The 24659-nt window shown below is 38.7% G+C and overlaps 2 protein-coding genes across 7 annotated transcripts in view; one reads left to right on the forward strand and one right to left on the reverse strand.

Annotated features, from left to right (window-relative positions):
* Positions 1 to 3005, forward strand: part of SH3BP5 (SH3 domain binding protein 5) — an 88859-nt gene extending 85854 nt beyond the window's left edge. For all 4 annotated transcript variants that reach the window (XM_032631505.1, XM_032631507.1, XM_032631506.1 and 1 more), the window contains 2 exons: positions 879 to 1139; positions 1541 to 3005. In XM_032631505.1, the coding sequence (XP_032487396.1) occupies positions 879 to 1139; positions 1541 to 1749 (470 nt within the window). In that variant the 3' untranslated portion in view covers positions 1750 to 3005. The remainder of the gene's footprint in view (positions 1 to 878; positions 1140 to 1540) is intronic.
* Positions 3006 to 3844: 839 nt separating this feature from the next.
* Positions 3845 to 24659, reverse strand: part of CAPN7 (calpain 7) — a 37833-nt gene continuing 17018 nt past the window's right edge. Inside the window, exons 8-21 of one of the 3 annotated variants that reach the window (XM_032631502.1) lie at positions 24556 to 24641; positions 23203 to 23296; positions 21209 to 21355; positions 19909 to 20015; positions 18669 to 18789; positions 14105 to 14249; positions 13876 to 13975; positions 13456 to 13591; positions 12787 to 12862; positions 9112 to 9257; positions 8277 to 8339; positions 7556 to 7686; positions 5154 to 5246; positions 3845 to 5060 (exon numbers count right to left, since the gene is read on the reverse strand). In XM_032631502.1, the coding sequence (XP_032487393.1) occupies positions 4916 to 5060; positions 5154 to 5246; positions 7556 to 7686; positions 8277 to 8339; positions 9112 to 9257; positions 12787 to 12862; positions 13456 to 13591; positions 13876 to 13975; positions 14105 to 14249; positions 18669 to 18789; positions 19909 to 20015; positions 21209 to 21355; positions 23203 to 23296; positions 24556 to 24641 (1590 nt within the window). In that variant the 3' untranslated portion in view covers positions 3845 to 4915. Of the gene's footprint in view, positions 5061 to 5153; positions 5247 to 7555; positions 7687 to 8276; positions 8340 to 9111; positions 9258 to 10545; positions 10725 to 12786; positions 12863 to 13455; positions 13592 to 13875; positions 13976 to 14104; positions 14250 to 18668; positions 18790 to 19908; positions 20016 to 21208; positions 21356 to 23202; positions 23297 to 24555; positions 24642 to 24659 lie in introns of those variants that run through there. The other 2 variants (XM_032631504.1, XM_032631503.1) reach the window with 2 other exon arrangements.

The following is a 24659-nucleotide window of genomic DNA, read 5'->3' on the forward strand; positions in this document are numbered from 1 at the left end:
AGTATACATCATCTCATAAGCCCTGTGTGGAGAGGAACATGAAGCTCAGAGAGGTTAAGTACCTTGACCAAGGCTACACAGCAGGTCGTGGAGATGGGATTTGAACTCAGAGCTGAGCCCGTTTTCTGTGCTCAGCATTACAGTACTTCTCGTGGATGATCATCTGTGGGATGCTACAGGCTGTTTCTAAAGCAGAGGGAGGAGGAAAGGGGAGTGGGATCATGTGTGGGCTGAGGGGGAAATAGTTCAAAGCTGAGGCGGCTTTCAAACCGTGAGAATGACGTGTCTCTGGGCCTTGGTCATAACGGTCCACAAAACAAAGGAGGCGCAAGCTACAGAGCACTGTAAGGGAACTGTGCTCTCCTGTGGCCAGTAGTGATCTAGCTGGGCTCCGAGCACGTCTTTTATGAGATCACAGGTTACTCAGAAGATGGTCCCAGCAGACACTCCACGCAGGGCCGTCTCGTCCAGCCGCTTCTGCTGCCCATCCCGTGGAAGGAGGCAGCCCTGAAGCCTGGCTGGCTTGGTTCAGGGTGCGTTACACAGGCCAGCCCTCTTCCTGTGCACGGGGGGATCTGTTTGGGGGACTGGGGTGGATAAAACCCCCGATCTGTGGCTGAATTCACCTTCCACCTTCAGGCAGTGTCTGGTGACGCTGACTTCTAGGGCAGGGCTGGAAAGTGATGGTAAGGACACTGAGTATCCATGGGGTCCTGTGGCTTCCCTGCAAGGTGAAGGGATCCTGGGATCAGGTGGTTGGACCCTGCAGCTGCCAAGCCCTGTCTAGCTCCTGCCTGCAGTGGATGCGTCTGGAGACGTGTAAGGAACTGGGTGGCTGGCTGTCAGGCCTGGGTGATGGCTGTTCTCTCTCCTCCTAGTGGCCTCCGAGGCCTTCGAAGATGACAACTGCAGCACCTTTGTGTCTGAAGATGATTCGGAGACCCAGTCCGTGTCCAGCTTCAGCTCGGGTCCCACGAGCCCGTCGGAGATGCCTGAGCAGTTCCCCGCAGCCGTGAGGCCCGGCAGCCTGGACCTGCCCAGCCCCATGTCCCTGTCGGAATTCGGGATGATGTTCCCGGTGCTGGGCCCCCGCAGTGAGTGCAGCGGGGCCTCCTCCCCTGAGTGCGAGGTGGAGCGAGGTGAGTTGAGCCCCCTGCTCGGGGGAGCCTGCCCCGGAGGCCACGCTCAGGGCCTCGGTGCACATGCTGTGGTGTGGCAGCCTGAGATGGCGCCCAGCTCCACTCCCAACCTGCTTCCTTCTGTATCTGCCATCACAACAGTCCTCTTGACAAGCACCCGCTAGAGAGGTTTCTGTTTCCCAGCTGTTACATGCGTGTGACAGATTTCATCTGCAAAGATGAGGGACATATACGGTTTCCCGCACAACGAAAGCAGTAGGCAGTCCTGTGATGGAAGCGCTTGTGTGATGCGCACAGTGGGGCCACACTGGGAGTCTGGAGGTTGAGCCGGCTGACGGGCTGGGGCCCAGGGGACCCTTGGAATTGTCGGTACTCACCCCGTGATCTTTACGTTTCTACAGGAGACAGGGCGGAAGGGGCAGAGAATAAAGCAAGTGACAGAGCCAGCAACCATCGGGGTCTCGGCAGCAGCGGTGACAGTGGCAAGAGCCCGAGCAGCACGTCCCCCGAGGGCCAGGCCTTGGAGGACAGGATGCGGCAGCTGTCCCTGCAGGGCTCGAAGGGCAGGGACAGGGTCATCGAGGACATAAACGTGGTGCAGATCGGCTGATCGAGCCGCGGCTCTGGCCCAAGCGCATATCAATATTTAGACATGAAACTGTATGGAGAACAATTGTGCCAATAATCATTTAATATATGCCAAATCCCAAGCATTGCCTCTAAACTGCACTAATGACGTTTCAGTGAACTTGAGAGCTGAAGATGTTTCTTCTGGGTAAGAGCTCTCAGGCTGGTGTTTTTCAGCACAGAGTCGTTGCAGGTGGGCTGTGACCAGGCCCACGGCCTTTGTGGAATGTCCCCTGTCAGTGCTGTGGAAGCAGTAACCAGTTCCTGGGAAAAATCCCCGAGCCGGTAAAGGGGCCGGGGAGCTGAGCCCCCAGCGGGCTCGATGGCTGGCTCGATTGGGGAAATGGCCTTGTTCTCTCCTTTATATCCCAGGGGATCTAAAGGAAAACAGGTACACAAGACAAAACTCAAATATTCAGAACGACACCTTTTTGACCCAATGAAGGCTTAAAAAAAAAAAAAAAAATCCAAGGACACAATTCATTTTCATCATCTCTGGTTTTCAGAGGGGGCTTTTAAAAAAGTGAATTTGCTGGGACACCCATTAAAATCATCTTCTGTAAAAGGTCACCAAGAGCTGCACTTTTGGGGGCGGGAAAGGTGAATGCTGGTGTGGGGATGGGGGGGGGTGGGACGAGGGCAGCAGGGGCCTGTCACAGAAGGGGGTTCATGGCTGTGGAAGAAAAGGTTCTATAGCGTAAACCTCATCCTACCGGCCCAGGGGACTTATTCTAAAAGAAGTGCATGGGGAATGGTTGCCAGTGTTGTTCTAGATTGACAAGGTGTTTCTTTCTCTGTAGGCTGTAACTTTAAAAATAAAAAAATATTTAAGGGTTATGCTGCACTAGTATTTCTTAGAGGAAATTGTTCCTTACAGCTAGGAAAGGGAGGAGGCACATGTTGGCAAAGGCTGTTAAACAGAAGCAATGGTGTCTGTTATGCTAAGTGTAAGTGTTCTATTACTGCTTTTCTTGTTTTCATGGTTACACATATTTAGAGCATTGTATTTTATTCATCCCTTTTTGTTAAGAAAACTTAGCGTTTCTAAAAGAAAGAAAAGCAACCCCATTCAAGTTGCCCATTAAGTCTGTCAAGCTTATATATTTGTCATTTGTGTAAATCCCTTCATACTGTCCTGTTTTCTCCTTTTTTAATGACTGATACAGTATCCTAATTACAAGGTTATTTTGTACTTGTCTTAATACCTTGAGTGTAATAAAAATGGCTTAAGAAAATGTCTTTCTGTGACTTCAAATAAATAAGAAATCCTGATGTTGCCTAAATCTTCCAGACAATCCTCTTGCCATAAGGAAGAGCATGGAATGCAGTGGTCATCTGTTCTTATTTTCAGTTAAGGTCCTGGATCCTAACAATTTAAGCCCTGATTACCAGGTTTGAATCAGAATTCCACTTCTGCTGCTACTAAAGCCGAGCAGTACGGAGACGCAGTGGCAGGAAAATAAATAAAGATGAGGTGCTTATGCTGGAGGCCTGGTTCTCCTGTCTGTGGCACCTGGGCATCTCCTAGGTCTCAGCCCCAGAGGTTGATTAGTGATTCAGGTATACTTGGGCACTGGACTTCGAAAAGCTCCCCAGTTGTTTCTATTCTCTTTCTATATTGGTCCAACCAAAATTAATCTTTACTTGTACATCGTGAGTTCTGTTTAGAGCTCTGTTACAGAATTCAACATTACAATATAGTAAATTGTTTATATAGGTCTCCTCCATTGGATTTTGAGGGCAGGGATTAGGTCTTAGTTTGCATCCCGTATAAGATCTTTCTTTAACACAAAAGGTTCAAATCATGTTTATAATAAATATACCTCTTATGCTTTAGATTTTTCTTTAAAAAGTAATAGAAAAGTAATCCACCTAAAATATGCTAAAAGTGAAAGCACTATTTATCAAAGTGAAATCTCACTATTAATCACTAGTACAATCTACCACTATCCTGAATGTAAAAGAACAGACTTTTTTTTTTGTAAAAGTGTCAATTTTCATGCAAGTAATGAGTTCTGTTTTAGATGGAACATACCACATGAAGTCCTCTAATAATTTCTCTAGGTTAAACTATGCAGTTTCCATAAGTATAAACAAACATTTTATTTCAATTAAAGATAATAGAAATACAAAAGAAGTTTTAATAATTAGAGATGATGAAAAATCCCACTGTGTTAATTTTTAGATCTTTAAAGTCTTGAGCATCATTCTACTCTGATGAATTTTTATGTAAACAACTGGGAATTTATACATAACAGTATCCTGGCAATTTTTTCAAACACAACCCAATTACCATATATTAAATCCTCAACTGTATTTTCTTTAGAGTGATGTTGCCATAAGAACACTGAACTACAGAGCAATTTAAAAAAGACTATACAAACTAAATTGTAATGTCTTCAATGTCTCAGACGACTACTTTCATCAACCTGATAAAAACTACACTGATGAACATACCTCAGTTCTCTTTACATGAGTCAACGGGAGACAGGTATCTAACGTCAACAACCTTCATTCTGAAGCATGAGCATCTTCATGCTAAGTTAATTAGTATTAAAACTTTATCCTTTCATAACCTATGGGCAACAGTAAGCATTTAAAGCCATAAGTAATGCAGAATTAAAATCTCACGGTAACATGATTCATTTGATAATTAGGTGCCCAGGATGTACAGCAGACTCACGACACAAGCAGGTCTACCTTAACAACATGCTCTGCCAAGAAGACAACATGACATAAATACTTCAGAATATTATCCCAGCCTACTGTTCCACTCAGTGAGTGAGTCTACACCCCTCACTTTCCTCGTCTGGTCTCGGTTCCCTCTTAGCAAGGGCATCTATCTCAGTGCTCGACTGAGCCTAATCTTTAAGCATCTACACTTTTTTGTACAATGTGGCCCCTAAATGCAAGCCCACTCCATATATACACAAAACCATGTAAATGGTACTTCTAAGTAACACAGGGTAATTCTGACTACATACAATTCTCACCACACACCCTGACTTCAGCACCAAATTCCACAGGAACGCTTTTAGAGATTTAATTCTGTTCTGATGACTGTGTTCAGTGTCCTGGAGATCTGTGTCCTCACTTGAAGAGATGATGTTTGCTGAGTATAAGATCCAGCTATTGCTGAGGTTTCTCTGTCACTGCAGTTGTGTTGTCTTGATGGGGATAATACTATTAAAGTCCAAGAAAAACGGTCCTTCTTGTTTAGGCAAAAAAGTACTGGGAATGATATTGTAGACCCCAGCAGGTATATTTTCTAGTTCCAGGTAGCAAAACCCACACCTATATTCAGGGAAAATGAGAACAAGGTTTTCAGGTGATGATGCCACAGAAAGTAAAGTGTAAATTAGATAGCAATCAAAATGCCAACATTACCTGTAGTCACCACTAGATTTCCTCTGAAAGCCATGGGGACCAGGGTCTCCCACCACAGAAACTGTTACAACTTCAAATCCAACACTATATTGCCTAGCAGTAAAAAAGAACAAATTATTGCTGTTATTAAGTCGTCTCAAACACATACCCCAAATAACTATACCTAAAGTGCAGATGGACTATTAAATCAAGTACATGCTTCTAAAGCTTCAGTAGGAGGAAACAGCACTCTGAGACACATGCATACTATTTTTACTCTTAATTACAGAAAACACCATTTATGTTTTGAAATTGATGCCATAAAGATTAGCATTTTATTAAACTTACTTTAGAAGAGACTATTTTTACCACAGGCTCTCAGAGAATAATGTTAAATTTAAATGATAAAATAGTGTATCAGGCAGAAAAAGAACAGGAGAGGATCCTGAAATAAGATCTAAATTTACAGAAATAATTAGCGTATGGTACACATGGCATTCCAAATCAGTAGGGAAAGGATTACTTATGTAGGTGGTGATAAGGTGACAAAAGCTTAGAAAAAAAAGTGTTAAACTGTATTTCACACCAAATACAAAATACACTCCACATGGACTTGAAACAAATAATGTAAAAAATAAAACCATAAAAGAACTAGAAGAAAATACGGTAAAAATTTATTTGATATTAGGGTGAGAGTTCCTGCCCACAGCAAAATAAACCAAAAGAAACAGATCTGATTATAAAGAAACATTTTTTTCTATGTGAGAAAAAAAATCTGGGAAAAATACCTGCAAATATGTGAAGGAGTTAATACCTTTACATACATACCCTTATTCACGCTTACAATTAAGAAAAACGTGACAAGTCCAACAGAAAAATGGTCAAAAGACATGAATAAATATATGAATAAAGGAAAAAATACACATCGTCAATAAACATTTTTCCATATTCAAGCTACATGGTAATGAAATACAAAAGGGCAATTAGGTACCTTATTTCACTTATCAAACTGGTAAAGGCTTTTAAAATGACGTGGAGAAATAGCTTAGTCTTATCTAAAGGATAAGTTTCTTTTGAAATAGTCTATAATTACAGGAAGGCAAAGTTAAGCCTAGTTTTATTTAGAAGCTAGTACTATTTTTATTTGTATTCTCTGTATTTTTTAAACCTTTTAAAATTGTGAAATATAACACAGTGCACATAAAACAAATATACAGCTTAACAAATAATTCATAAAGTGAACGAACACCTGGGTTACCCCCACCTCAGTCAACAAAACCCTCTCAGCACTGCAGAAGTCCCTGTGTGCTCCCTTTTGATCACCGCCTCTGTCCCCCAGAGCTAACTTGCCTGGTCATCACTTTCCTGCTTTGTCTATAGTCTTGACTACCTAAGTGTGCATCCTTCAACAATAGTTTAGTTTTACCTGTTCTTGACTTCATACAAGTGGAAGTCAAGAACAGGTAAACAGTCACATATCCTGTTATGTGGCTTCTGTCGCTCAGCCTTGCTCCCAAGATGTACCCATGCTGTGGGGAGCTGTAATTTATTTTCATTGTTATGGCGGACTCTATTACTGTATAACTGTTTTATAATCTTAAATGCCACTGATGAACACTGGCTTTTCTAATTTTTGGCTCTTACACAATTTATTGGCCATTTGGATTATTTCTCCTATGACATGCCTATTCAAGTTTTTGTTTTTATTTTTTAAAAACTGCAGACTTGGGACTTCCCTGGTGGTCCAATGGTAAAGAATCTGCCTAACAATGCAGGGGACACGGGTTTGATCCCTGGTCAGGGAACTAAGATCCCACATGCCGCCGGGCAACTAAGGCCACATGCCACAACTACTGAGCACGTGTGCCTCAACTAGAGAGCCTGTGTGCCGCAAACCACAGAGCCCATGAGCCCTGGAGCCTGCACGCCACAACTAGAGAAGATAAAACCTGCACGCTGCAACTACAGAGAAGCCCATGCGCTGCAACAAAAGATCCCACATGCCGCAACGGAAGATCCCACATGCCTCAACGAAGATCCCGTGTGCCGCAACTAAGACCTGACGTAGCCAAAAAAAAAAACACACAAAAAAACTGCAGACTTTTTCTTACTAATGTAGGATATTTACAAATCTTTTTATGTGTTCTTTGTGTCTTAAGTCTTTCCTTATCCTGAGGTTCTCATCTCCTGTATTAGTAATCCACCTGGAATTGATTTTTAGATTGGGTGTGAGACAGGGGTCTAATCACCTTTTTGGTATGTGGATATTAATTATTCCAGCACCATTATTTAATGGCGCCCTTTCCTCACTCCTCTTCAATCATAAATTAAGTGTCCACACATATATATATTTCAAAACCCTATTCTGTTCCACTAAACTCATTTTTAATATAACATTATTAAGAAAATTATTTATCACAAACCTTGGTCCTCTTAGCTCGATCAGTAGTGGCCCAGTCTTCTCTATATGGAATTGGTAAATGGGGTTATTTTTGTGAGTCTCTTGGAAATTTCCACATCCTCCGGCACTCTGACCACTCCACTTTCCATTAATCTAATAAAACAAAGCTTTTGTATTAACAAAACTTCACATTCTATAATTCTATTTTAAAGACAAAATTCCTTTGTGCCTTAAAAAAAAAAGAAAAAAGAAAAAAAAAAAGCAACTCTCCACCGTGGCTGCATCCTCTCTCTCCAGGCTTTATTGCCACCAGCAGCCAGCATCCCTCTCCAAGTCAGCCCGGCTACTTTGCTACTCTCAGCCCTGTCTCCAACTCTCAGCCTTCAAGTCTGCCCTGCCAAGAATTCTCCCTAAAATCCTCTTCCACACGTCCAGCCCGCCCTGCAGAGTCAATCTCAAATTCTGCTTACGGCCTTTCCTACTGACCAAGGTTTGCATTAGTCTTCTTTCTCTGAATTAATTTTTTTCCCACAGAATCACTTAACGGTGCTCACTGAAGAGCTTGTATTCCAACCCAGACTGGAGACTACTTACATTTCCCTTGTAGTCCTGTCAAGTCCCAAAATGTTTTTACTTTGTAAGAAATTGTTAAACATGAAAAAAAAAAAATGAGAAAAGGAGAAAAAGGAAGGGGAATTCTAAGATTTCGATGAGATTATGACCCAGAGAAAAAATTCTCTTACCTGCTTTGATATGGTATATGGTGAAGGAATCTTTGAAAAAGTAAAGCTGCATGCTGAGTATACCTAGAGTAAAAAAAAAAAAAATTATTATAGTGATAAAATTTATGCTTATAAAAACACTAACGTGATGAAAGAATGTTTTGGAAGACTAAGAAATTAGTTGGCATATATAATAGTCTTGATTCTGTAGGCAGCCTGGCATCAGGGCAGGAATAAACAACTCTGGGTTGGGCGGCTAAGACTCTGTCCGCTGCTAACTGTATGACTCAGGACATACCACAATCTCCCCAGGCCTTGGCTTCTACATGTGAAGAATGAAGGGGTGAAAGCAGCTCCCTAAGTCCCTTTCGTCACTAAAAATCTATTCAAATTGAGCTTCTTGACTGATCTACGACAAACAAATCTATGCAGAACAAAATTACGATGGCCTTCCCAGCTACCCGAGAGCCATGTTTATAGGCAATCGATTTCCTTTCACTAAGTTCAAGGTCTTCTTTTTTAATTCAATAAAAGTATTATATAGACTAAAGGAGCTTTTATTGCTCTGTGAATTTATTAGTCCAACATACCAAATTACCTCAGGACTAAACGACTACTCTAAAAACTAAAATGTTCAGTCAAAATGTTATTCAAAATAAAAATGTTACCATTCAAAAACATTATTTTCTGCATGAAGCATCATCATAATTTAATACTGAATTGTTATACAGATAAACACACGCTCAACAATATATAGATTAATCTTTATAAATAACCTTTTTTGTAGATAATCCCACTTACAAAGCAGAGACGTTACGTACTTTCTATTATTGTTCTGTCATGTTGGTTTACTTACCCGGACTGTGTAATGGATTGTGTTCTGTTTTTCATACTGAGAAACCACTAATGTAAAGGTATGGGTCCCAGGTGTGGTTAGCTTTATCTTAGTTAAATAATGAGGGCTGTTAATTCGAATCCCATCAATGTACGGAGGTGGGTCAGCTGCAAATAAACAAGTAGGTTTACAGAAGACAGGACTTTAGTTTTTAAGTTTTATGGTTGATGTAGGAAAAATAATTAAATGGATGGACATCCCCTTAATTAATTCATCTTTAAAATATAATGTACTAAAGAATTAAATTTCAATTTAAAACTTTACAATTAAGCAATTTAAAACTTTAAAATGAAATAGTTTCTAATAAGTAAAAAGAGATCTTTTGGAATACATCCAATCCCTGCTTTTGCCCTATGTTTTATTCTTCTCTCCTGGTAGAGGATTTTAAAATCAAGATTAACTTTTTTTCTGTTAAGGAAATTTTTAAAAAAGATACAAAGAAGTAAACATATATATATATATAAACATATATATAAAAGTAAACATGTTTATATATATAAACATATATATATAAACATATATCTATTTCCCACCACTCAGAATTAAATTAACATATTTTTTGTCATACTAGCAAAGTTCCTTTTAACCACCACCCTTAATATTCCATTCCACTCTGATGGATTTGATGGGCATCTTTTCAGACTCTCTCTCTCTCTCTCTCTCTCTCTCTCTCTCACACACACACACACACACACACACACACACACACACACATCTAAAAAAACAGTATATGTCTTATCATTCATTTTTCACTGAAGTTTTTGAGATCCACGTTGATCTACATAGATACAGTTTATTCCTTTTAAATCAATGTGTACAGTATTGTATGCCATCATATGAATAGGACATATTTTATCTATACTCCCCCATCTAGTTATTCAGACAATGTGGATGGAGATTTGGATTATTTCCAATATTTTGCTCTCACACACAATGCTGCCTGTCATATCCTTTCACAGTCTCATGAATTAAGGCTGATACAATAAAATCATTTCATGCATGTCAATTAAGTCATTTAAGATCAATGCTATATCACTGAGGTTATTTAGGCACAATGAATATTTATAAAGTAATTCGTAGAAAAAATTTTAGTATCTCAAACAGGTAATAAGTCTCTCAAGCTTAGAGGTGGTGCGATCTAGTGTGAAAGGGAAAAGAATGGGCACGTCTGTGGTCCTGAAAGGTGTGACCTAAGTCTCAGTTTACTCTCCTGTCAGATGGAGAACAGTCTGATTTGCCTCAGAGTATTGTGATGAAAACAAAACTAGAAACCAGAAAGTATCCTGAAATGGCAAAGTCATACTATGTGTAAGAGAGGAAGCATTGTTTTTTAAAAAATCCAAGTACAAAGAGTAACAAGGTGTTTGAAATTCAAAAGCCATGTAACATGTTAATGCTCGGAATATACTCACAAAATTTGTGCTTTTTTGGTTATATAATGACCAACATGAAAAATGGAAAATTTATCTAGTTTAACTTGACATTTATCATTGGACCTACCGTGTGCCATGCACATGCCAGAAAACCTTGGGATACCCTCAATGCAGCATAATGGGGAAGAAGGCCATGTCTTCCTATGATCAAGCAAAACGAAACTGGACAAAACCACTTTTGATCCCATCTCTCCCATCAGTGCCCATTTCTCTGCACAGCCTTCTTGAAAGAACGGTCAGTGATTGCTTCCTTACCTCAGGCCCTCCTCAATCCACTCCACCTGAGCTTCCAGCCCACCTCTTGCCAACTCTGTTCTTGTCAAGGTCAAAGATGCTGCCAGGGCAGTAGGTCCAACAGTCTCTTCTCTAGCCTAATCTCACTGGACCTCAGAAATAGCAATGGGTGGAGATGTCCACTCTTTCCTGCATGGAGTATTTTCTTCCCTTGGGTTATGTGAAACCTTACTCTGTCTCGTCAGGCACTCTGTTCAAATTCTTCTGTGGTAACTCGCCCTCTGCTCAACCGTAAGATGCCAGAGTCCAAGGACCAGGTGCTGGGTGTTTGTCTCTGAACCTACAACTCTCTCCGTAGGTGATTTATATACAGTCCTACCTTCAAATGCTTTCCTTATCCCGACTCCTCCGTCTGTACCTGCGGCCCTACCCTTGTGCCAGAATTCTGCTCAAAACCCCAACTGCCTACTTGGCACCTTCACTTGGAGAGCTAACAGGGATCTCAAATTTAACAAAACCAAAAATTAACTTTTGATTTTACTCCACAACAATTCTGCTCCCTCCCCTGCTCCCACCAACATTTACATCTCAGTCAATGTTACACCTTTCTATGGCTCAAGCCCAAAACACAGGAATCATCCTTGACTCCTCTTTGACCACACATTAACCGAAGTCCTGACAACCCTAACCAAGCCCAAATCTGTCCACTCTCCATCTCCACTTTAGCCCTCTCAGTTCAAATCACTGTCACTTCTCACATAAATAAAATCACCTAATTGGGTTCTCTGCTTCCATTTTTTGTCCCCTCCAATATATGCTACAAATAATTTTCTTAAAAAAAAATCAGATAATGCCATTTTCCTGATTAAGACCCTCCAAAGATTTCCCATCGCACTTAGAGCAAAATCCAAACCCTTTCCTGGGCTGATAGACCTCCTGTGATCTAAGCCTGCATACCTCTGACCATTTCTGTGATACCACACTGCCCAGGCCTCCTGGCCTTTCTTCTGTTACCAGAAAACACCTATCTTTCCCTCATTTTAGGGTCCTTGCACTTGCTGTTCCCTCTGCTTATAATGCTTTTACCTCTACTTCTAATGCTTTTTCCTCTACTCCTTTGCATGACTCCTGTTCGTGATTTGGAGTTCCTCTTATCCCTTCTTAAAGAGGCTTTCCATGGCCACCCAACCAAAGTAACCAATGTGACCCTATGCATTTCTTTACAAATATGTGTCACTATCAGGTCTTTTCTTTTCTTATTGTTTGTCTCCCAAACTAGAAAATAAACTAACAGCTCCTATCAAGAAGTGATAAAAATTTTTTTAATGTGAAAGCAAAATGGTCTCAACCCAGTATGTTAATGCCTTAGGGAAAGATTTGCTTTGCCTGGTAGGAAGGTTATCACAGAGAAAATAACATAAACTGGATCTTAACCACATTCATTACACAGAATAGCGTAAAAGAAATATGTGGGCAGAGGGCAGGTAGAAGAGACTCTTGGCAGGAGAAACTGTGTGAAAACAGGGGCAACAAGGGCATGGTGTGTTCAGGAGAAGCCAGACCCACTGTGAAATGCTGGGGCATGAGATAAAGGGCGACAGCGAGGTGAAGTCGGAATATAAAAAGCCTTAGACATCAAGCTGAAGAGCTTGGATTTTATCCAAGAGTCCATGGAAAACCACAGAATTTTTGATCAGGGAAAAAGATAGGATTTAAATTTCAGAAATAAAGCTCTGACAGCAATGTGCAAGAGTGTAGAAATCCCAAGTTCCTGAGGTCTCTAGATTAAAAATAAATCAAAACAAAACACACAAGTAGCATAAATACCTACCCATCTGTTTGAGTAGTTTTTATTAGTCTATCAGCATAATTATTAATTTCTGCATATCTACATAAAATTTTTCATTTTCAAATTAATCACACAAATAGAATTTTAATGTTTGTTTGAATGTCTGTTTACTGAACATACCTGGGTAATAAACTTTTTTCCCATCAGTCTTGTATACAACCATTGTGATAAATTCTCGATTATTTGCGAAATCATCCTAAAAGCACAAAGAATCCGATATGGTTAGGAAAATGGGCTCAAAATGCTCCTGTGTGTGTGTTCATGTATGGAGGTGGGGAGGGGAGGGGAAGGAGATTATTTCTAAGTTTAAGAGCATTTCTATTTAGTGTTATTAAAAAATGTCATTGTTCTCAATTAAATTGTCATTTCAATAGATGACCATATTGTACGAAGCAAGATACTAAAAAAAACCACTCTAAAGCCATTAAAATCATGGTTACCCTTTATAAAATCAGGCCCAATGAATCAACATTTCCAAACCCTCTTTAGCATATTTTTATGTTAATATTGTTAAGATCTAAGCATATAGAATCAACACTAAAACCCTCTCTGGAAAGCATAAACTCCCTCATATTTTTCTTCATAGATGATTTTTGAACGAGATTTTAAGTGTATAATTATAAATAACCAATTTCCTTTGAGGAAAATATTCATTTATCTAAGTAAACACTATTTTCAAGACACCTATATAAATGAAACAGGCTGGTGATCAAGTTACAAATCTTGCTCACAATGGTCTAATTATATTTAAAAGGATTTCTGTATGGGATATAAGAAGGGTATCAGTACCTTGTCTGTTATGTGTCTACTAAGCAAAACCCAAACCGCAGCGCCCCCTTGTGGACACTGCACCTCCAACTTGTACTGGGGATTGTTGGCCAGGCTATAGGCATCTTTCACAGGTCCTTGCTTAGCATCCCAAGTGCTAAAGGACAAAATCAACAAAGAAAGTAGTAATTAAATTTCTCATAGAGCTAAACTGAAATACTATTTTTGTTTTGTGTTTCAAATACAATTAGGTTATCGGGTTTTCTTGTTTTTTAAATTTTTGGCATAACCAAGAAGCATACAAGGATAATAACTATTACACGATAGTCATCTGTGGGTATGACAAAAAGAGAGAATACTAGTCTTCCCAAATAATTTCATTTTAAATGAAAAAAGGGAGACTACTATAAAGCATATTCTGAAATGTGCAAAAAAAGTTACCTGTGAATACATGTTGATTCTTTAAAAAGACCTGGATTCCAACTCAAATAAATCACATCATAATACTGGCAGAGATCATCCCATGAGATCCAAAATATTCCTGAAAATCAGATGTCTTTGTTAGTCTAAAAAAAAAATCTTAATGACTTGTCAGTTAAGGACATTTCACACTGTTAAAGCATGTTATTTATTTAAAGATCAAATATTATTAAATTAAAAAGATATGTACCATTGTCTATTTTCTGAGCTGTTCGAGGATCAAAGTTTAAACACTTTTGCAACTCTGGGGTCCAGTTTTTTACATCGTTTTCACTATATCTTCCTTTCCAACGTAAATGACTCCAAGGATTTTTCAGTTGGATAAATCGCAGCCCCTATTTAAAAAACCAGGAGGTAATGAAGTTGCAAAACAGTTTTACCATATTTTTATTAGTTATATCATTCTCCAAGTGAGGATGCAATTTGAATACTTATCCATTCTTTTCCCTACAAATAAATTTGAAATTACTATTCTTTAATCGATACTTCCCCGAATCCCATATCTGATCAAAAACTATAAATGGCTACCTATCCCTAGAGCTATGCTGTCCATATGTAGCCGCTAATCACACGTGATTAGTTATATTATAATTAAATCGGGACTTCCCCAGCAGTCCAGTGGTTAAGACTCCGAGTTCTCAATGCAGGGGGCACAAATCTGATCCCTGGCTGGGGAACTAAGATCCCTCATGCCTCATGGCGGAGCCAAAAAAAGAAAAAAAAAATTGGTATCATTTAATTCAGTTTACAAATCAGTTCCTTAGTCACAGTAGCCACATTTCAAGAGTTCAAGGACCAAGTGTACCAGCAGCTAATGCATCGCACAGCACAGACACAGAACACTGTCATCATCACAGGAAGTTCTACTGGGCTGCCCTGCCTTAGAGAATCGAGTCCTTCCTCTCACAATCCCACAAATGATCCTTATTCAATTTCACCTCTAAATGCCTTTGCTCACACTGCTCCTGTTTCTGGAAGGCACTCTCTGATCCCTTTTAACTACTCTTCTTTTCAGATCCTCTTTAGCTTCGTTCCACTGTCTCTCAGTGAAGACTGGAGCAATGAAAAAAACACGAACTTTGGAGTCATAATGAAATGGGACCAAATTCCAGCTCTACTATTTATCAGCTTTATGGGCCTTGGTTGGTCATTACTCTCTCTGAGCTGTCATGAAGATTAAATGGAGTAACATATGCAAAGTTTCTAGCACTTAGCAACTTCCTTCTCATTTTAATTACTACCTCTCCTTTAAAGTTCATAGTGCTAACAATCTGTATTACGTTAGTTTACAACAAATAATATCCTATCTTATATCGTTTCCTACTTGTGCAAATGCAGGAGTCTTGTCTCCCCAATGCAACTATAAACTCCTTGAAATGGTAACACTATTATCCTTTTCAGACGTCTCCACTGAGTTTATGGAACACAGTATGCGCTCGGTAAATACTGGGCATGTCTACAGAGTTGATTACATTAATTCAGAAAAACAAAAGAATCTGTAAATCCAAAAGATTTGTCTTATTTCAAGGAGTCAACTTAGAAAATTGTGCTTTTTCTAATGATGTCACAAATCAAACTATTTGGAAGACATTTGAAAAAAAACACATTCCTTTGCTATTTCAAATGTGGCAAAACATGGCCTGGGGAAGATGTGATTTCTGGACGTAAGCCAGACTAATTACTCTCAGGCCAAATTCCCTAGAATCTCATTAATACAATTTCTGTTCTCAATCTCTTCTACACCACTTGTGCCTCACCCTGCCCCTGCCACGCATCAGCCAACAAACCTTGAACTGTAACTCCTTTCTTTTCATAAAACCTATTTCTACATGAGCAGGAAATCTCCTTATTTCAGGACTCTATCACTTCTTAACGGAAGGAGTATACATATAAAGGAGAGGAAATTGCCGCTAAGCTTTTCAGAAGCAGGTCCCAGGTATCACTGACATTCAAGGGCACTTTTGGTGGGAATGTAAATTGGGTCCAGCCATTATGAAAACAATATGGAGATTCCTCAAAAAATTAAAAACAAAACTGTCATATGATCAAGTAATTCCACTTCTGGGTATCTGTCCACAGAAAACAAAAACACTAATCCAAAAAAGACATACCCACACCAATGTTCACTGCATCATCATATACAAGAGCCAAGACATGGAAACAACCTATGTGTCCATTGATGGATGAATGGATAAAGAAATTTGGTATACATATATACAATGAAATGTTAGCCATAAAAAAGAATGAATTCTTGCCATTTGCAACTACATGGATGGACCTAAAGGGTATTATGCTAAGTGCAATGTTAGAGAAAGATAAATACCATATGATTTCACTTATGTGTGGAATCTAAAAAACAAAACAAATGAACAAACATAACAAAACAGAAACAGACTCATAGATACAGAGAAAAAACAGGCAGTTGCCAGAAGGGAATGGGCTGGGGGGGAATGAGTAAAATAAGCGAGGGAGATTAAGAGGCAGAAACTTCTAGCTACAAAATAAATGAGTCATGGGGATGAAATGTTCAGCACTGGGAATACAGTCAATAATATTGTAATAACTTTGTATGGTGACAGATGGTGACTTAATGGGGTGACTATTTTATAACATGTAGAAATATCGCATCACTATGCTGTGCACCTGGATCTAATGCAGTATTGTACATCTATCATACCTCAATTTAAAATAAAAAATAAAATGTATAAAAAAATAAAAAACAGGCAGCCTTAATCATCACAGAATAACTGACACATGGGATTGATACTGTGTAAACAATGTTAACTGATTTTTTTGTTTCTGTCTTTGTTTTTTGTTTTTTTTTTTTCTTTAGCGGTACGCGAGCCTCTCACTGTTGTGGCCTCTCCCATTGCGGAGCACAGGCTCCGGACGCGCAGGCTCAGTGGCCATGGCTCACAGGCCCAGCCGCTCCACGGCGTGTGGGATCTTCCCGAACCGGGGCACGAACCCGTGTCCCCTGCACTGGCAGGCGGAATCTCAACTACTGCGCCACCAGGGAAGCCCTTAAGTGATTTTCAACAAGGCTATTATTCGAAATGTTTACTTTACTGAAATTTAACAACTTTTTAATGTTTTGTTTTCAAGTCAAACCACCGGTACCTATTTTTCTCTTAAATATGTTGTTTTTCTAGTTTCCCTTGAACAATTATAATAGTCTTATTACTTGAAGTAAATGATACATCTTTAGAGAAATATTCCTCATATTCAAGCTTACTTTCATATTGACTGTTTCATTATCTAAATTTAAATCTCTTGCCAGACACATTCATTAACACCTATCTCAAAGGATGTTCTAACAATAAAATTGTTACTAAATAATAGCAACTTTTTTCCCAATGTGTTTTTTTTTGCGGTACGCAGGCCTCTCACTGTTGTGGCCTCTCCCGTTGCGGAGCACAGGCTCCGGACGCGCAGGCTCAGCGGCCATGGCTCACAGGCCCAGCCGCTCCGCGGCATGTGGGATCTTCCTGGACTGGGGCACGAACCTGTGTCCCCTGCATTGGCAGGTGGACTCTCAACCACTGCGCCACCAGGGAAGCCCCCCAGTGTTTTTTTGTTTTTTTTTTTTAACATCTTTATTGGGGTATAATTGCTTTACAATGGTGTGTTAGTTTCTGCTTTATAACAAAGTGAATCAGTTATACATATACATGTATATGTATAAGAGATATGTTCCCATATCTCTTCCCTCTTGCGTCTCCCCCCACAATGTTTTAATTGGTGTTTGTGGCAAACTACATTCCTGAAACAAACACAAACCTCTCAGCTTATTCAATTTCACATAAATTTTTATATTTTTTGCTTTATGTAGTCAATATTTATTCCACTTTAAAAGGAAGAGACAATTCTACACAGAATGTTTGGAGGCATCACAATGGGGGCTGATTTAGAAAGCTTTGAGACTATAAATTTTTAAATGTTGCAGCAGGTCCCAATTGCCTTTGTAATTCATACAGTTCCATGTGCCACATAAGAAAATCAGACTAATTAATACCCAGTAGTACTCTGTTCTTGCTGATTAATCACTACTTCTTTCTATAAGTTTAAACAGAAGAAACTGGAATACACTGCTAGTTAAACTTTCCAGTAACTAGACAGCTTAGTTTCTGTACCATCAGGGAAAAAGAGTCCTTCCTTAATAATTTTTGTATCTTCTAATCCATAGAACAGATCTATTTTTCAGTGCAAAATAACTAATCAATAACATGAGAAGTAATGAAGTCAACCGTGCCAACACCCACACACAGAAAAAGGGTCTGAAAAAAGCCTCATAGCATGCAAGGGCTGTTAGGAAAACACTTGCAAACCCACTGGCATGTTTCCTATTCATAGGTATCCTCTTATTTTTCGTCCATGCACAGCTATTCACTGAATGTCTACTACGCTCTATAGCCTGACACTGCGATTGACCCCCACTGCCAACAGACAGCCCAGAACCTTGAGGGACATGTTTTCACTTTGACCCTGCTACTTTTATGAGCAAAAAAAGAGGCATACAATGTTCCTGTTCTGTCATCAATATCCGTGCTGCTACTGTCATTACACTTCCCATCGTTTTATTCATAATTTCCAATGGTAGAGGTCAAGTTGTTTAATGTAATAGGTGGAATGATTTTAAAACTTGGCCTAAACCTTCTTCTGTCAGCATTTAAGAAGCTCATGTATCACCTGGAATCCTTGCAATGTCTTACTAGCAAACAAGAAAAATAAGGGAAATAAATGTAAGGCAAAACCTTGAACTCTCTGATGTCCAACACGGCGTATGCGTGTGTGGGAACCAGGCCCCACCTCTCGCCTTCAGCTTCAGTCATCACTCCAGTGGATGCGGTGATGAGGACGTCCCCTTTGTGAAACCTGGAATGGACCCAACAGACCAATAATCAAAGGAAAACACATCTGTACTCTCAGATCACACCATCTTTCCTTTAGCCTCATGGTTTACATGAAAATCTCCACAAAGTGGAAATCTTTTCTAAAATGGGCTATTCCCAACAGCCCCCAGAGAACTTGTAACAAGTACATTTCTATTTTACAGCAAATCAAAAAAACTATCACATTTCTTTCTTTTCCCTTCCAGTTTTAGACAACTTAATTCTCAGGTAGAAACCTATCAGTGAAGGCAAATAAATGCTAAATTTTCAAATGATTTACAAATAAAGGTGAAGATGTGAAATACCAAATGTATTTTTCCCAAAGCCACATCCTTTTATTTATCCAATCAGTGAGCTTTCTGGTTTCAATAGTGAATGTGTATTATTGTACAGACAGTTTTCCAGCTCTTCATGTGGATTATCCATTTAAGGCTTAAGCTATCTTCCTCTTTATGTTCTCACCCTTCTCTCTTCCCATCTTCCCTCAAATTGGTAAGTACTCAGGAAGTACAAAATTACATATTCTAGACTCAAATGTTTGGATTATCTACCATCTGGATTAACTGTAAGCATCAGTGAGGATGACTGAGGGCTGGCTGGACCGAGTGCATAAAGTGAAGTCTATTTTAAAAACACAACGTCCCTAATAACTGAAAATGACAGCCTCTGCAATATCCACTCTAAATAAGACATGAAGGTTTTATTTTTTTAATTTTTAAATAAATTTATTATTTTTTAAAATTTATTTTTGGCTGAGTTGGGTCTTTGTTGCTGCGTGCAGGGTTTTTCTAGTTGTGGTGAGCGGGGGCTACCCTTTGTTGTGGTGTGTGGGCTTCTCATTGCGGTGGCTTTTCTTTTGCGGAGCACGGGCTCTAGGGCTTCAGTAGTTGTGGCTCGTGGGCTCTAGAGCACAGGCTCAGTAGTCGTGACGCACAGGCTTAGTTGCTCTGCGGCATGTGGGATATTCCCGGACCAGGGATCGAACCCGTGTCCCCTGCATTGGCAGGCAGATTCTTAACCACTGTGCCTCCAGGCAAGTCCCAACATGAAGTTTCTAAATAGTCTCTTTTAGTACAAAAGACAGAGACAGAGAAATGTTTACCTTTGATAAAGCATTCGGAAAGAATTATCCTTACTGAAAGTCTGGCTGTCTGAATGCATGGCGATCCTTTCTGGTATCCATCCAGTCAGTGCATGAAGATCAATATTCTGCAACATAAACACAGGACTGTCAACGTGGTTTTCAAGCTCATAAATAAATCCCCAGGGTAGCTATTAAATCTCATTGATCTGATATGATGATTCTGACAGAAATAAATCAGAAGGTAGTAAGTTGTTCTCTACCAGTAATAAATCTCTTATTTAACTCAAATTCCTACCTGGATTTAAGCACAAGCCTCTCTTCTTACAATCTCTGCTGCTTTTCCTGAATTCAAAGAATTGTTTTACTGATAAATATGATGAAAACTCAAAACGTTTAACAGAAAAAACTGCTTTGATGATCATGACAGTCACTCACCGTTTACTGAGTTTTTACAATATGACAGTCACCTTTCCTAACATTTTACATATATGCTCATTCCTCCTCTCTTTAAGCTGACTGGGTAATTCAACAGGCAATGGATTAGAAAGCTAAACCAAAAATATTTGAAGGACAGAGCAACTGAACATGGAGGCCAGAAAGAAATTTTAACATCCTATTACCTTTAACTATGAACTATACATTCTTTGACTACCATTATAAGAACCAGAAGGATGAAGGAGGCTGGGTACTAGGCAAGGATACTAACTAGGTATGAATAATGGGTGATTTGCATATATTACTTCATTTAATCTTTCCAGTTCTTGAGAGGTGAGTATTATCCTCACATCACAGACAAGCAAAGAGGCTAAGAAAGAGTAAATAGCTTTCTAAGGCAACAGGCTGATTAGTGTTATAATTCAAAGTCATGCTAGTCTGAATAATTTCTGGCATAAGGCCAGTGGTTTACAACTAAAGGACACTGGCACATACCTTGATTTTACAGGTTAAGTTGTGTTAAGGTTGGGAAAAACTAACTCCAAACTCCTTGAACCTGAATTTACAGATCAAAAAAAATATACAAGGATGACAATATGACATATCCCTTGCAGTGGCTTCTCTGGAAAGGTACACTGTATTTAACTGGTCATATATCCCACCAGACACATACACTTTAGGCTTTCCTGAACACCCAATCTATACAATGTGCAAATAACCTTACAAAAGAAAATATGTACTCCCATGATAAGGTGACCGGTCAACATTTTTCAGGGGTTGATAATGTTTTCACTTAAACCAAATATATCATCTATAATCTTTTGAACTTAAAATAGTCATATCAGATAGCAAAAGTCTGTGCCTGGATCATCTTATTACTTACTGAATTGGATCCTGGGAAATCATATCCTCCCATGACTTTCATGTATGCTTTTTCTATGAGAGAAACCCATAATTCACTTTTGTTGTTAGAGTAGGAACACAGCAATTCTCCCTTATGATCCACAGGTAACTGGTCATCAATTATCACCTGGAGAAAGAGAACATTAATTTCCTTAGGTGGTACAAAATATCTTAAAATCCTTTCTATCAAAAAACCTCCACACCTTTCATACTGATAAAATAAAAGGCATGCTATGCCTATTGTTAAGGTAATGATAGTTTCAAATTTCTAGAATCTGATCAATTATAAAATGTTTTGTGATGTCTTTCTTCAGGTTGACATCTCCCTGTCAGGTATTAACTTTGAGCCAATTGGTTGGTTAAATGTTATGGATCGACCAGCAAAATTGTTAGAAATTCTAGAAATGTATACTATATCTAAAATAATTACAGAAGGGCTTCTCACTATTAAGCTAAATAACAATATTAACCTAAACCTGCAGAAAGATTCATGCTGTGTTTAGGTGTAAAATATTATGGCTAAAAAATACATTTAAATAGTAGAGAAATATAGAAGTAATCACCACAAAGATACGGCTTCTAATTCACATTATAGAGTGATTTGGGAAACAAGAGGATAAGAAGAATTTTGATCTAATATTAACAGAAGAACTATGCAACTGTATTTTGAAAGATTCTTTAAACAAGAGGTTATCTAAAAATTATAGTTCAGAAAAACCACATCCTCAATAATTTTGTTTAGTTTTTAAGAAATCAGCTAGAACAGTGGTTCTGAAAGGGTATTCTCAGACAACAGTATCATCATCATCGCCTAGGAACCCGTCAGATATTCAAATTCTGGCCTCCTCCGCAGACCTACTGAATCAGACACTTTAGGGATGGGGCCCAGCAATCTTTTTTAACAAGCTCTCCAGGTGATCCTGTGCACAATACAGTTTGATTATCATTCAACTACAGAGCAACTTCTCAGTTTCTCACACGGGAATCACTAGGGGATCTTGTTTAAATGCATATTCTGATTCAGCAGGTCCAGGATGAGGCCTAAATTCTGCAATTCTAACGAATTCCCAGGTGATGCTAATGTTGATCCCTGGACTTCCGTGAGTCGACAGGAGCTAGAGAATCCTAACAACGCAAGGCCCTTACAACATGGTTCGGAATCCTTAAAGAAATTAAAGATGTGAAATTTATTATTTTGTTTATTTTTAAAATTTATTTTTGGCTCCATTGTTGCACGTGGGCTTTCTCTAGTTGCAGCGAGCGGGGGCTACTCTTGTTGCAGTGCACGGGCTTCTCATCGCTGTGGCTCCTCTTGCTGTGGAGCACGGGCTCTAGGCGCGCGGGCTTCAGTGGTTGTGGCACACGGGCTCAGTAGGTGTGGCTCACAGGCTCTAAAGCACAGGCTCAGTAGTTGTGGCACAGGGGCCCAGCTGCTCCACAGCATGTGGGATCTTCCCGGACCAGGGATTGAACCTGTGTCCCCTGCACTGGCAGGCAAATTCTTAACCACTGCGCCATCAGGGAAGTCCCAAGATGTGCAATTAAAAACTATGTATATATTTCACAAAGGAAAACAATATTAAAGGTATCTTACATCTCAATTTATGACTACACACTTAAATTGTTCTGACCTAACAGACTTAGTATGTCTGATATCCTTTTAATCAAAAAGATAGTTAACAACCATCAGGTTAAAATTCATTTTAAGCATTAGCAATCATTAGCTCAATGTCACTTCTGGGAACTTTCTATAAATTTTCCCAAACCCATTTTTTAAAAGACTTTATGCTTGTCATGATTTTTATTTTTAATTATTACTGATAATCTTATTGTAGAAATATGTATAATATCACAGAGTCAAAATCAACTAAACTGACTTTTAAAATGTTTATACAAATAACATTTCTTAATGATTCTACTCAAGAGCCAAAGGTGGGGAAGAGAGAAGGGGCTGATACGGGGAGAAACATTCACCTTTCTAGGGACACCATTGAGGTGAAGTTTTACCATATACTTTCCACATGGGTTGTACTCTGGCTCACCATCCTTATTCTGAGGGTAAATTATGCTTTAATAAGGAAAAGAAATAGTGAAATACCAACATTAATATTCAATATAAACTACTAGGCAGAATATTACATTTTACTTAAACATATGCTATTGTCTTAGAGATTTTATAAAAATAAACATAAGAATATTTGTCTATAATAGGCCTGTAATAGAAAAAGAATTTTACCTTAGTCAAAGTGCTTATTCAATATAAATAAATGAAGAAAATATCTTATGCAATCATACAACAGAGCATACATTTTATAATATTCTGAAAAATGCTCAGTTTTTAATTATATACTATAATACATTTTCTATTAAGTGGATATATTTTAAGCCAGTTAAAGTAATCTACTTTTGCCCCCAAGACATAAAGAGAAGACCATTTCAATTAACCACAACTAAGGAAATTATAACTCTGACAGAGATAAAGTTAGCAGAACTCTGATTAAGTACACAAAATTATCTAGTAAGAAACCTGTAGAAACTATCAGTATCAATTTTCTATCACAAACTGCACATTATTTACTGACATGGTCTGTTTATCCAATGGCAAACGGCTTGAAACTAAGGGCTGTATCTAATTCATCTTTGTACTTTCAGGACTTAACAAACACCACTCGGGAAGAGTTGTACAAAAAAATTATAATGCTTAATTTTTACAATGAATAATATTAAGGTAATAAAACTTTTAAAAATTGAAAGAAAAAGTATTTCCCAGTACCATTTCAGTACATTCTAAAGCAGTTCTAGCCAACAAAAATGTTATTTTATATTTCACACATTATATTTTAAAGTCTTATTTAACCCAATATATCAAAAACGTTATGATTTCAATAAATAATAAATATAAAAATTTGAGATATTTTCCAAGAGACATTTTTTGGCGCTAAGTTTTCAAAATCTGATCCATTTTACACTTATAGCCTATCTGAATTCAGACTAGCCCATTTCAAGTACGTAATATCCACATATGGCTTACGGCTACTATACAGTACAGTGCAGTTATAAATATGACATGATTTCAATGTGACCAATTTCATTTATTTCAAAACATATTTATTTCATTTATATTATTCTAACTATACGTGCATATGTTCTTAGACTGTCTTAGCAAATCTTTCCACACTCACAACCCATCTGCTTGACACACAAGGGCCATAATATTCTAAGTGATATGCCCTCCTCACTTTCTGTGCAGATAAAGCCCAAGCTTTTAATTTCTAGTTACGAGACAATCCTATGAAAAGGGCTACAGGGACAAATATAAAATTTTACCTGGTAATCAACTTCTTATTAAATCGTCTTTCATAAGCTGCACTGATAGCCAGTGATGCCACAAACGAACAATCTGATACTATTGTCTGTTAATAAGAATTTAT

The sequence above is a fragment of the Phocoena sinus genome, chromosome 4, assembly GCF_008692025.1.
Source record: "Phocoena sinus isolate mPhoSin1 chromosome 4, mPhoSin1.pri, whole genome shotgun sequence".
Lineage (NCBI taxonomy): Eukaryota > Metazoa > Chordata > Mammalia > Artiodactyla > Phocoenidae > Phocoena > Phocoena sinus.